This window comes from Colobus angolensis, unplaced genomic scaffold (genome assembly GCF_000951035.1).
Source record: "Colobus angolensis palliatus isolate OR3802 unplaced genomic scaffold, Cang.pa_1.0 Scaffold40, whole genome shotgun sequence".
NCBI classification, from domain to species: domain Eukaryota; kingdom Metazoa; phylum Chordata; class Mammalia; order Primates; family Cercopithecidae; genus Colobus; species Colobus angolensis.
The window spans coordinates 2,108,324-2,121,463 of record NW_012117377.1 but is presented as its reverse complement, the minus strand read 5'-3'; the positions used below and the strand labels follow the sequence as shown (position 1 = coordinate 2,121,463).

The window sequence follows — 13,140 nt, the reverse complement described above, 5'->3', positions numbered from 1 at the left end:
GAGAACAGAAAAAGAAAAATGGAAGAAAAGTGAAGAGAGCCTCAGGAAGCCGTGGAACACCATCAAGCAGACCCAATATGCATTATGGAAGTCCAAGAAGAAAAAGAGAGAAAGGAACAGAGAGGATTTTTTAAAAAATAATGGCTGAAAGCTTGTCCAATTTGATGAAAGATGTGAACGTTAACATCCAAGAAGCTTAATGAACTCAAAATGATGTTAATCCAAAGAGACCTACATCAAGACACATTACAATCAAACTTTTGAAAGACAAAGTCAAAGAGAGAATACTGACATCAGCAAGAAAGAAGCAACTGGTCACACACAAGAAATGCTCAATAAGAATCTCTGCAGGTTTCTTGTCACAAATTTGGGAGACCAGAAGGCAGTGGTCTGATATATTTAAAGTGCTGAAACAAAATAAAATGTCAACCAATAATTCTATATTCAGTAAAACTATCCTTTGACTATGAGGGAAAAATTATAACATTCCAGATATACTAAAGCTGGAAAAATTTATTATCACTAGATCTGCACAGCAAGAAATGCTCAAGAGAGTCCTGCAGGATGAAATGACAGGACATTAGACCATAACTCAAAGTTGTATGAAGAAAGAAAGACCTGAGCACATCAGCCACTTTAACTCTTAGAATCAGCCTCTCTCACTTGACGAAGACAAAGCAAATTCTCTTTGTGATCAAGAAAAACCAAGGTCCCCAAAGATCATCTGAGGCAGGAGAGCACAGTCTCAAGGTACAAAAAGTTCAGTTATTTTCCTGGAATGGGAAGGGAAGTATACTTCTTTTTACTTAATTTTCTGATTTTTTTTTAAGCCATAGAGAGAATAACAAAAACAAATATTTTGCTCTATATAGAAATTGTCTTTCTATATCATTGTTGTATAATGGTAATATAATCCTATTTTTATTTTCATTATATTTATATCCATATAGACCATAAAAATGTATGGGAAAAGTGCCAGCTAACCTTTTTATGTGAAACAAATTAAACTTTAGTAGCTTGAAACTCTAATTACTAATATTCATAATTCTTTTGGCCTAGGTTGATTTGTCTAATAGTTACACTTAGATATCAGGCAAATCTGACTAGACCCACGTGTCGGACCCATTAATGTGTCTGATGGTTGGAAAACTGGTTTTGAAAGAATTTCCCTAGAATGTATGACTAAGGTGGAATTTCTGGACTAATTATATTAGACATTGCAAATTGATTTCCATTGAGATTATACCAAATTGTATTAATATAGTATATAATAGTTATTATTTTTTCAAATGCTCATCAACATTTGATACTGTCAAACTTTTTCATTAGAGATGAAAAAGTATCTTACTGATGTCTTATTTCCATTTTCTTGCTTACTATTGAGAATACACACTTTTTCTTGTATTTATTGGGCATACAAGTTTACTTTTTTTGAGTTGCCTTGTTATATCTTTTGTTCATTTTTCTTTGGACTTGTCTCTTGATAAGTGTAAGAATTTTTCAATAGTCTGGGTCCTGTTTTTCTGAGGGCCCAGGTATTGCAACTTTCTTTTTCTAGCTTCTGGTTTATCTTTTAAATGTGTGTAGGTGCCTTTTAAAAAAACTGAACATAATTATTCAATTTGTAATACAAATTATCAATGTTAACAAAGATAAAGAATCTCAAAAAAGAACTATTAATGAAAATTCTAGAAGTGAAAATTATGACATTGGAAATAAAATGTTTTCATTTGAGAGGTTGAATAGAATAAAGATGGCAAAAGAAAGAATCAGTGAAAGTACACAATATGATAAACAGAAAGAAAAAAATGATGGACAATCTAATGAACAAAATCTCAGGGACTTGAGAAAAAGTACTCAAGATGTAACATGTGTGTCATTAGTAAACCAGAGAGGAGAGAAACTGGGAGCACAGAGTACAAAAGAATATTTTCAGGTTGAAGGACGAAAGATGGAAAAACTCTCAAATGTGGTGAAAAATCATAATTATAATCAGTAAGTCCATCAAACTCAATCAGAATACAAGAAAGCCATGACTACTTATATTATAATAAAACTGATTAAAACCCAATAAAAAGAAAACCCTAAAGGCAGCAGAGGGGGAAAAATGACAATTTATATATTAATACAAAGTAATGATGATGGCAGACCTATCATCAGAGACAAGGTAGATCAGAGGTAATTGGGATATCTTCATTATGCTGAAAGAAAAAAATTGTCAACCCAGACTTCTATATCCAATTTTAAAATGTCCTTCAAAAAATGAAGGTGAGATTAAAACATTCTAATATGAAAGAAAATTAAGAAAATTCATCACTGAAAAGATGTGTTTTCAAAATATATTGCAGATACTTCCTTAGGCAGAAGAAAAATGATATAAAATGATACTGGAGGGAAACTTGGTCTTAACAAAGGAAGAGCTTCAGAAATGGGGGAAATGTAGCTAAATGTAAAAAAAAATCTATATTTAAACGTTTAATTATTTAAAATATAATCACATACAGATGCTACTCACATCACAACAAAATCATTAAATGGAGCAGGAGAGGCAGCAAAAAGCCATATATGGAGTGAAGGTTTCTATATTTTATATGAAAATTCCATCTAAGTAGAGTATAAAAGGTTAGGAATATACATTGTGATTCTTAGAACAACTGAAAAATACATAACACAAAGAGGTGCAGCTAAAAAAAAAAGCAATAGAAATAAAATTAAAAACAAAGCAAAAAATCCCATGTAAATAATAAGGTAGAAAAGAAGAATTAGAGGGACAAAAAAATGACACACCTAAATCCAACTGTAACAATAATTACAATAAATGTTGACAATCTAAATGCTCCAAGAAAGTAAAGATTATTACAATGAATAAAAAACATAGACCCAAATGCATGCTGTCTATGAGAGATGCAATTCAAACACAAAGACACAGGAAAGTTGAAACCACACAGATAGAACTAGAAAAGAAAACATGCAAACAGTAAGTATCAAAAGAATAGAATAGCTATTTAAATATCAGTTAAAACAAACTTCAAGACAAAGAGTATTACCAAAGTGAAGAAGAATATTTCATACTGATAAAAAGCAACATCCAAGAGAAAAAGCCATTCCAAATATGCATGTGCCTAATATACTACCTAGCACTGATCTTAGCAAACTGCATGACAGTTAGCTTTCTAGAAATATTTTTCAATGAAAGAAATAATCAGTAAAACAAGGTAAGTTATATATGTCTCTTTATTTTGTTTTCATTTCAGTTTGATGGGCATCTGAGCATGCTATAAGCAAGGAGGGATGGGAGAAAGAAACTAGCACAAAGTGAGAAGAGCTCTTTGATTGGAACATCAGAGGCGGGTACAGAGATTGTCTTAGAATTTTTTAGATAAAGAGAAAATGGTAGTGACAAATGAGGAAACAATGGTAAATACAAATCAGATGGCTTAATGTTCCTATATTTGTGAGTTGGGAATCTAGGAGAATGCATGGAAAAGAAGGCGGCATCCCATGTTGCCTAAACATTCTACCGTCCTGAGCTCCCATTTCAAACGGCTCATTCATTCAGCAGTCATTTAATGGAATGAAATAGCACAGAAAGCATATAAAACTTCTATTATAGTTACACTTGGTTCCTAGACTTCCCTTACCTGATACAGTATGAATGAAAAGAGGTAGTCTGAATCACAGTCCCCTTAGTAATAGCAACCATATTGGTTTCATGCAGTTGGAACTACAACTTCTGGTATACCCTTGTGTGATTTGGGGTGATAGAGGAGGGACAGAACATGCAAACACATACTCATGTCATGTGGAAATGAAATCGTGGCCTGTTTTAATCGAACTATTATATAGCTATAAAGTATGGGGAGAGTCTGCAGGAAGTAGGAAGGCCTCCAGCCAAGGTACGCCACAGATGTGCCCTCATACAGCATGCTGCCTTATTCCCATTAGTCATGCATAAACATGCAGTCTATTAGCAACTGAAAACATGGAAAAACTTGTTCTGCTTTGTGCACCAAAAAATAAACTACAACTAGTTCTGTAATCTTAGGTCCATCTTGGGTTCATCACGGTATGCATTATGTAGCATAAACTGAGAAAAGGAAGCTCAAGTTTCTTTTCAGTCCAGCGGACACTCAAAAGATTCAAAGTAACTTGGGAAATGGGAAGAGCTTCCTTAGCAATTCAAGGAGCTCCTGGGGCAATCATGTCTGAAATTACATCAACAAGAAGGAAACAAATCTACTCAGTTTGCCCTAAAATAGAATGTCACTGTTTGAATTTAAACCATTGTTTGAAAAATTACACATAACCTGATCAGATTCTTGCTGGGATAGCAATGGTTAGCTCTGTCCATGGTAAAGGTATCACTTCTGAGTCTCTGCAGAAATATTTCTGAAACTACCTTATTTTTAAGAAAGCCAGGTTTCCTTTTATACTGATGTTTTAAAAAAGCAGAACATTTGAAATGTAAATAATAACATTAAACATTTTCATTTCTTTCAATTATAAAATGATACCAAGAGGAAAACATTGCTATTCTCAGGTCATTGTTTAATTAAGTAGTAATTATTATGAATGTTTTATACAAACAATTATGTTCAATATGGAATATAAAAATTCAGGTCATGTGCAGTGACAGCACCCCTGTCATTCCAGCAATCAGTAAGGTTGAGGCGGCTGGATCACCTGAGGTCAGGAGTTCGAGACCAGCCGAGCCAACACGGTGAAACCCAGTCTCTCCTAAAAATACAAAAATTAGCCAGGTGTGGTGGTGGGCGCCTGTAATCTCAGCTATTCTGGAGGCTGGGGCATGAGAATCACTTGAACCTGGGAGGCAGAGGTTGCAGTGAGCCAAGATCATGCCACTGCACTCCAACTTGGGTGACAGAGTAAGACTCTGTCTCAAAAAAAAAAAAAAAAAAATTTCAACTAATAAGGAATTTGTAGTTATGTGAGAAGATAAGACATATGCATACATAAAGATAATGTAAAGCAAAAAGTGGGAAATTCCCAGGAAAGGAAGAAAGGAACACTATAAGATTTCAACAATGTCTTACATAGACTGCAGCAGTCCCTAACCTTTTTGGCACCAGGGACCAGTTTTCTGGATGACAACTTTTCCACAGACCTGGGGTTGGGGGTATGGTTTGGTGATGAAATTGTTCCACCTCAGATCATCAGGCATTAGATTCTCATAAAGAGCATGCAACCTAGATCCCGTGCATGTGCAGTTCACAGCAGGATTTGCACTCCTAGCTCCTATGATAAGCAAATGCCACCACAGATCCAACAGGAGGTGGAGCTCAGGCAGTAATGCTTGCTCACCAGTGGCTCACCTTCTGCTGTGTGGCCCAGTTCCTAACAGGCCACAGAATGGTACTGATCCTTGGCCTAGGGGTTGAGGACCCCTGATATACAGGACATTTAGGGAAGAACTGTGCCAAGTACTACTTAACTCTAGGTTCTGGAGATACTGCTGTGGATAAAACAACTATTTTTGCCTTCCCAGGACTCATTTTTTAATAGTTATTGATCAGGAATTTGCATATATGTATTATCGGCATATAAAGTATGTACAATGACCTGTTATTGTTTGTAACGGATTCTTCAAGTTCCTGTACTGCAGAGGGCTAACCTGATACTACTTAAACTAATAATTGTGAATCACCCTCTCACAAAATAATTATTCCCTTGACACGATGAACATTAAAGTTTAAGAACAGCAGCAGCAACAAAAATTTTTAAAAAACCACAAGTTTAACCAGTGCTAGCTGGTATACTATACACTGACTGTTTACGCCCCACCCCCAATTCCACAGGTTGAAACCTTATGCCCAGGATGATGGTATTAAGGTAGGGCCTTTTGGAAGCAATTAGGTCATGAAAGCAGAGCCCTCATGAATGAGATTAGTGCCCTTGTAAAAGAGACCTCAAGCAGCCCCCTTGTCCCTTCTACCATGTGAGGTTACACAAGAACATCACAATCTGTGACCTGGAAGAGGGCCCTCACCAGATCCCAAATCTGCCAGTGTTGGAATTCTCAGTCTCCAAAACTGCGAGAAATAAATTTCATAAGCCACTTAGGCTATGGTATTCCATGACAGCAGCCCAAACAAAGACAGTACTTGTTCTACTTTCATGAAGTAAGATAACATTCTGGGTAGCTATGTAGTTTGTCCTGAGTCATAAATTTATATTTTGTGAAATTACTTTACTTTGAAAGGCTAAATACTCCCATACAAAATATTCTTTTTTTTTTTTCCTGAGACGGAGTCTCACCCTGTCACCAGGCTGGAGTGCAGTGACGCAATCTCGGCTCACAGCAACCTCTGCCTCCCAGATTCAAGCAATTCTCCTGCCTTAGCCTCCCGAGTAGCTGGGATTACAGGTGCCCAGGCCACCATGTCTGGCTTATGTTTGTATTTTCAGTAGAGATGGGGTGTCACCATGTTGGCCAGGCTGGTCTTGGACTCCTGACCTCGTGATCCGCCTGCCTTGGCCCCCCAAAGTGCTGGGATTACAGGCATGAGGCACCGCACCCAGCCCAAATAAAATATTATAAATCAGCATAAAATAAACATCCCTCATATAGTTGTCTTCAATTTTCTGGATACATTTCTACCCATGAATACATCAAGTTTAAATAACACATTCATTCCTAGATACACATACACATGTATAGATACACACACATACCATGAATACAAATGTATATATGTAATATATATGTGCAAGATAGATAGATACACACACACCAACATCTTAAATCATTATGACCTGCTGAAGAAATTACTTCCCTCTACTATTTCCTCATTTCTTCCATACAGCCCTCCTGGTTGGAAGAGGGTTAGTATGAAAGGTTCAAGAGAAACGAAAACTCTCTGTACCTCCCAATGGTTATATTTTAAATACCAATTTCACTGGAACATAAATATACTAAATATATGATTTACTTTTTCCAGTTTTCCCTTTGCATAGTGACAATTATATAATAAATCACTCAAACCTTCCCTCTCAATCTTTGTTTATGACTCAGTTTCACAGAATGCTTATGTTCACCATGCTTAATGGGTACCAATTCTACACTCAGCCCACAGATTCTGTACAATGCACCATGAGAAATATTTTGTCTTACATCGGTCTCAGTCTCACAGGTGAGAGCACCATATAACACATGTTTAAAAAGAACCAAACTCAAGAGTGGATGAGCAGGTTGAACACACAGTCCTCAAGGGAGTAATCTAGGAACAGAGTCTGCATTCTGCCCACCACATGGGTCTCCCCAGAGCCAAGAATTATTTGACTTGAGACAGAAAAATCAAGGACCAACTAAGGCCATGCCCCAAAGAGCAGAGGTTTAAATACCAGGCAGATCAAAGGCAAGAACAGAAATAAAGTTTAAAAAATAAAAAAAAGCACTCAAAGATATTAGACCCAAAATGGGACCATACTGAGACTTTACATATAATCAAAAGCACTGAAAACAACCTGCTTTATTACGACTTGAATCAATATTATTTAATATCATGTTCCAGCTAAAGACATCGCATATCGCACTTCCCAATGGCACTAAATGTATCGTGCTATGGTTATTCTCCTCCAATACCTTACTCCCTTTTCCTACCACCTTTGTAAAAAAATGAAAAGTACTACATAAAAGAAAAGCTAAATGTCCTGCCACTTAGTGAAATAAACCATAGCAGTATAGAGAAACAGAGGCAGAATGAACTAAATCCCAGCTATACTACATCACTAGCTATGTGCCCCTAAGTCAGTCATCTAACCACTCCAACTTTCCTCATGTAAAACAGGGGTGATCATAATAGCAATTTGATCACCGTTCATCAGAGAAATGCAAACCAAAACCACAGTGAGCTATGACTTCACATCTGTTGGCATGGCTACTAGGAGAGAGATAGCAGGTGTTGGTGAAGATGAGGAGAAAAGGGAGCCCTGGAACACTGTTGGTAGGAATGTAAATTGGTACAGCCATTATCAAAAGCAGTGTAGGTGTTGCTCAGAATATTAAAGACAGAACTACCATATGATCCAGCAATTCTATTTCTGGATATCCATCCAAAGGAAATGAAAAGTATGTTCAAGAGATATCTGTACTTTCATGTTCACTGCAGCACTACTCATAAGAGACAAGATATAAAACCAATCAAAGTGTCCATCAACAGATGAATGGATAAAGAAAATGTGGTACATATACACAGTGGAATATTATTCAGCCACAAAAAAGAAAGCAATCCTGCCACTGGCAACATCATGGACGAACCTGGAGGGCATTATGCTAAGTGAAATAAGCTAGACACAGAAAGAAAAATAAGGAATCTAAAAAACTTGAACTCATAGAAACAGAGAGCATAATGGTGGTTGCCCAGGGGTGGGAGGTAGGGAAAATACGGAGATACTGGTCAAAAGGTACAAACTTTCAGTTATAAGATGAGTAACTTGTAGAGATCTTATATCTAAGCATGGGTGGTGATGGATGTGTTAATCTGATTGTGGTAATCAATGTGTATATCAAATCAGCAAGAATATATTCAACACATACACCTGGAATGTATTCAATCTTTTTCAATTAAATATTTTAAAATTTTAAGTGTATGTGAGTGTGTGTATCTGTGTGTGTGTGTGTATGTGTGTGTGTGTGTAGTGCACAGAACAATGCTTGGCTCAAATTAGCCCCCACATCAGTACTGATTATTATTTAAATTTAAAAAAATCATGAATTACCTTATAGACAACATGATTTTACTCACAATTTTTCAAACCACACATTTGTTTGATATGTTCCTAGAAAGTATTGCAACAAACGCCTACTTAGGCAAATTTACTACACTCAGATCGAATTTCTTTAGAGGACCTTAAAGCAAAGAGCCTACAGAGGCACATAGATATGTACTGTGTACATATTATATACTCACACATAAAATTCCTTCTATTACTCACATTCTCATAGAGAGCTTGAAGGGTCTCCAGGTCAACCACAGAATTATCCAAGTTCACAACAGCTGTGGAAAAAAAAAAAGAAGAATATAAATTGCCATCAGCCACCTGTGCAAAGATGTGTGACCATCTCAGGCAGCAGGCTCATGGGCCAGCAGCCAGAGGAAGTAGGGGCTTTAACTTCAATGTTTCCCCTTGCCCCCACTGCAAAGCCTGCAGCAGGAATTTCACTGGGCCAGGTGTCAAGTGTTAAAGCTTTCACTTGCTCCACAAATACTAAATCCCATGAAAATGGCCCAGGCAAAGGTCAGAGAGAAACTGTGAGGTCTGTTTTTCAGAGCCCAACTGAATGAATTTGAAAAATCTGCTTCATACCAGCAAAGTAAGCAAATCACTCTGGTGAGTGCTACATCCCAGTTTTATACCAATATACGTTTAAATTTGCCAGTTTATCTAGAACATTTGACAAAGGTGAAATCTAATCATTAAATGGATAGACTTAGTATAAAAATGATGGGTGCATTTCCTGTTATAATTCCTCAAAATATTATAATCAAAGGATGACTCTTTTATATTGGTAGTGATATTAGCACAGATCCTACCTTAAAAATCCATCCTTAAAATATATACTACCCACGGTTACACAAGGAAGAAGCAGGATAGATCATAGACAAAACAGCAATATTTTCTTTATGCATTTGTTGCCTGGGGAAATTTGTACTGTATTTTGGAGTAGGTATGCTTTATTATTTGGTTTAGGCGTAGGTTAATACAAATCATTCTGCATTTTCTACATGGATATCTGGTAGAAACAAGGTGAATTTGCCTTCATAGAATTTGTGCCAAGTAGCCAGTGAAGCTCTTGGGGGGTTAAAAATTTCCGGGACAAAAATCGCCAAGTGAATAATCACAAACTGGATATATTTATTTCGATAACAGAGGCATTTTACAATGTCTCTTCTCTCAAAGTTTCACATGAGACATTTTCTAGTTGACTCTGGCAAAACCCCAAGAAAGAATTTAAAAAGACAAGTGGGAAATGGAAGTATAGGATGGATGAGAAAACTAAACTAGGTAATTTAGCATTTGGATTTGGAGCTGGGAACAGAGCCCAGATTCACCAAAAAAATATTGTACCAAGTAGAATATGATACTTCCACCCTAATAATAATCCACTATCTCAATTTCAAAAAAAAATTAGATCTGAAATACATATCTAAGAGTCTCTGACAAATCTTACTCTTTAGACCATATAAGGCAAACACATCATGAACTTTAACGTTTCAAAGTAGTAAAGGCAAAGTCCAACTTCCTTTGACCGTATTTCAAAAATTAATTAAAAGGGATTATCTAATAATTTTGCTGTGGTAATATGTAAAGAAATGCATAAAACCCGAGTAAAAACAGTAAATTTATGTATGGAATTATCTTCTTTCAATTTGTGCAGGGTCTAGCTCTTCAAGAAAATCTTGCAGTGAATCCAAAGGTTTCTGATTTGGGAATTCATTAGCTAGCTAATAATCCAGTAATTCTCTATATGATAAGAAAACTGTAAAGGAAATGTGAGGGGTCAACTTGGTGTCAGATTTCATCCCCAGAACAAGGCAAAGAAACCCAATAAAATTGTTCATGATCAATTCAAAGCTCATAAACTACACAATTGTCCTATGACTTTATCCATCATTTTAAACCATACTATTATTCCCACAAGTTTTCCCCACATACAACTTTACTTGTGAATATCATGAGGTTTCTCATCTTTCTATCTCATGCAATGTCATATACATGAGATTGAAAGAATATTAAGAAAGGCATCTCATGCAATGTCATATACATGAAATCAAAAGAACATTCTTAATAATGAATATCTTAATACACGTTATGTGCTCTTAAACAAGTTCTCAAAGGGTCCTAACTCAGGAAATCTCATTTTTTTAATCATCCACAGAAAATCTCACTGGAAAGCAACACTGTTACTGTTTCACCACATAATTTCCCCCTAGTTGGCACGAGAGAAGTTAACACAATTCAAATGGGAATGAGCAGTTTTCAGGGCAAAATCTAATCATGCTTCTGTAGCCAAAAAGAAAGAAAGATTACATACTGACAGATGAATGGATGCAGTGATCAAAATTCTAGATAGGAAATAAAGGTAAAAGAAGTAATTTGGGAAAGATTAAAATTATCGAAGTGCCATACTTCCTCCTCAATTTAAAAAGCACATGCTAACATTTCAGAAATCAGGACTTAGATCAAAATGTCTATGTTAGTACATGTTTAGTAGTGTCTTCCAATGCTCCCTTCCTTAAAATCTGTGCTTTGGTCAATGGTACATTTTCAATGGATGAAATTCTAAAATCAAGGAAATAAGATAAGCATTCCCAAATGTATTCGACAAATGTAAGGTGTTTCCTATACATCAGGGATTACACTAGTTTACTAGAAGGGTTAACAGTTACTTGAGTAATAATGGTTTGAAGTTGGAGCTATTTGGGTGGGAATGTGCTGAATAGCCCAGCCTTGAAAGTCTGCAGACAACTGGTAATGCACAGAGAATACCACAATCAGAGTTCTAGATCATGCTAAGAATGACTGAATGCATTTTTTATTTTTATTTTTTTGCTTATTTACTTACGTACTTACTTATTTACTTATTTATGTATTTATTTATTTAGGTGGCAACAAGATTCAAAGAAAACACTTCTCAGAAATTTCTTGGTTCCAAGTCCAAAATTTCAGGCTTGTTTAGGAAGAAAGAACCTGGGTATTGAAATTATATCAAGGTGATAGTTCCTCCAAAGGGAATATTTATTATTATTATTATCATTTTTTATTTTTTTTTGAGATGTAATCTGGCTCTGTTGTCCAGGTTGGAGTGCGGTGGCGCGATCTCGGCTCACTGCAAGCTCTGCCTCCCAGGTTCACGCCATTCTCCTGCCTCAGCCTCCTGAGTAGCTGGGACCACAGGCGCCCGCCACCACCCCCCGGCTAGGGAATATTATTTTTACAAGATACAGTTTTCTGATGTGGAACAAACATAAAACATGGAATCTAACTAAACTAAGTTGAAATTTAAATTTTTATTTGCTGCCACATTACTTCAAGTAAGTTACTTTTTAAAGTTTTAGTTCCTTTATGGGGAAGGGGCAAGGAAATAATGGAAAATATTAGCCAGGTTTTGGTTTGGGGTTTTCATGGGGCTCAGAGGCAATAACAAGTAAAAGGGTCTGACATGTAGTTGCTTCATGTTACTTCCACATGTCAACTTTTCACATAAATTCAACTATTAGAACATCTTTCCTACTCAAGTAAGCCTTGTTATCAAGCCCAAGAAAATCTTGCTGAGAATAATGGTTTCCAGCTTCTTCCATGTCCCTGCAAAGGACACGAACTCATCCTTTTTTATGGTTGCATAGTATTCCATGGTGTATATGTGCCACATTTTCTTAATCCAGTCTGTCACTGATGGACATCTGGGTTGGTTCCAAGTCTTTGCTATTGTGAATAGTGCCACAATAAACATACATGTGCTTGTGTTGACTTTTTTTCTATTTGTGTTTTAGCTTCCTCATGTATCTAAAAACAAACAAACAAACAAAAAACAAACCAAAAAAACAAACAAAAAACCATTCCAACTGTATCTACTGAGGGATGGAACCTTTACCTGAATGATAAACCATCGGGATGAAACAAGAGAGCCTGGTATAGAACTACTGGGGCTTGTTCATTATACTCTGCATTTAAATGATTAAGCAGAAGACTAGATTTCAGATAAATCCAAAATTTAAAAGAAAATTCAGTGATAAATGTTGAGTCCAGATTACTTTATCCTCTAATATTCAGCAAGGCGTTAATGTGATTATACTTCAGATTAGAGGTCAGATATCTCACACTTATTTCCTCCTCGCTGCTTTAAGAGTAACACCTATCCTTGTCCGGGACTCATTACAATCCCCACACCCATCCAAACCCTGCAGGTTTACAATGCAGTTTTAATCACTTTCTTAAAAATATATATAAATACTGCAGCCAACAGACACTAGCCATCAGAGAAATGCAAATCAAAACCACAAGGAGCTACCATCCCACACCAGTTAGAATGGCGATCATTACAAAGTCAGGAAACAACAGGTGCTGGAGAGGATGTGGAGAAATAGGAACACTTTTACACTGTTGGTGGGAATGTAA

The 13,140-nt window shown here is 36.2% G+C and overlaps 1 protein-coding gene across 1 annotated transcript in view; it reads right to left on the bottom strand.

Annotated features, from left to right (window-relative positions):
• FMN2 (formin 2) overlaps window positions 1-13,140 on the bottom strand; it is a 396,271-nt gene that overhangs the window by 179,566 nt on the left and 203,565 nt on the right. The window contains exon 10 of the mRNA XM_011955768.1: window positions 8,956-9,017. Coding sequence (XP_011811158.1) covers window positions 8,956-9,017 — 62 coding nt within the window. The remainder of the gene's footprint in view (window positions 1-8,955; window positions 9,018-13,140) is intronic.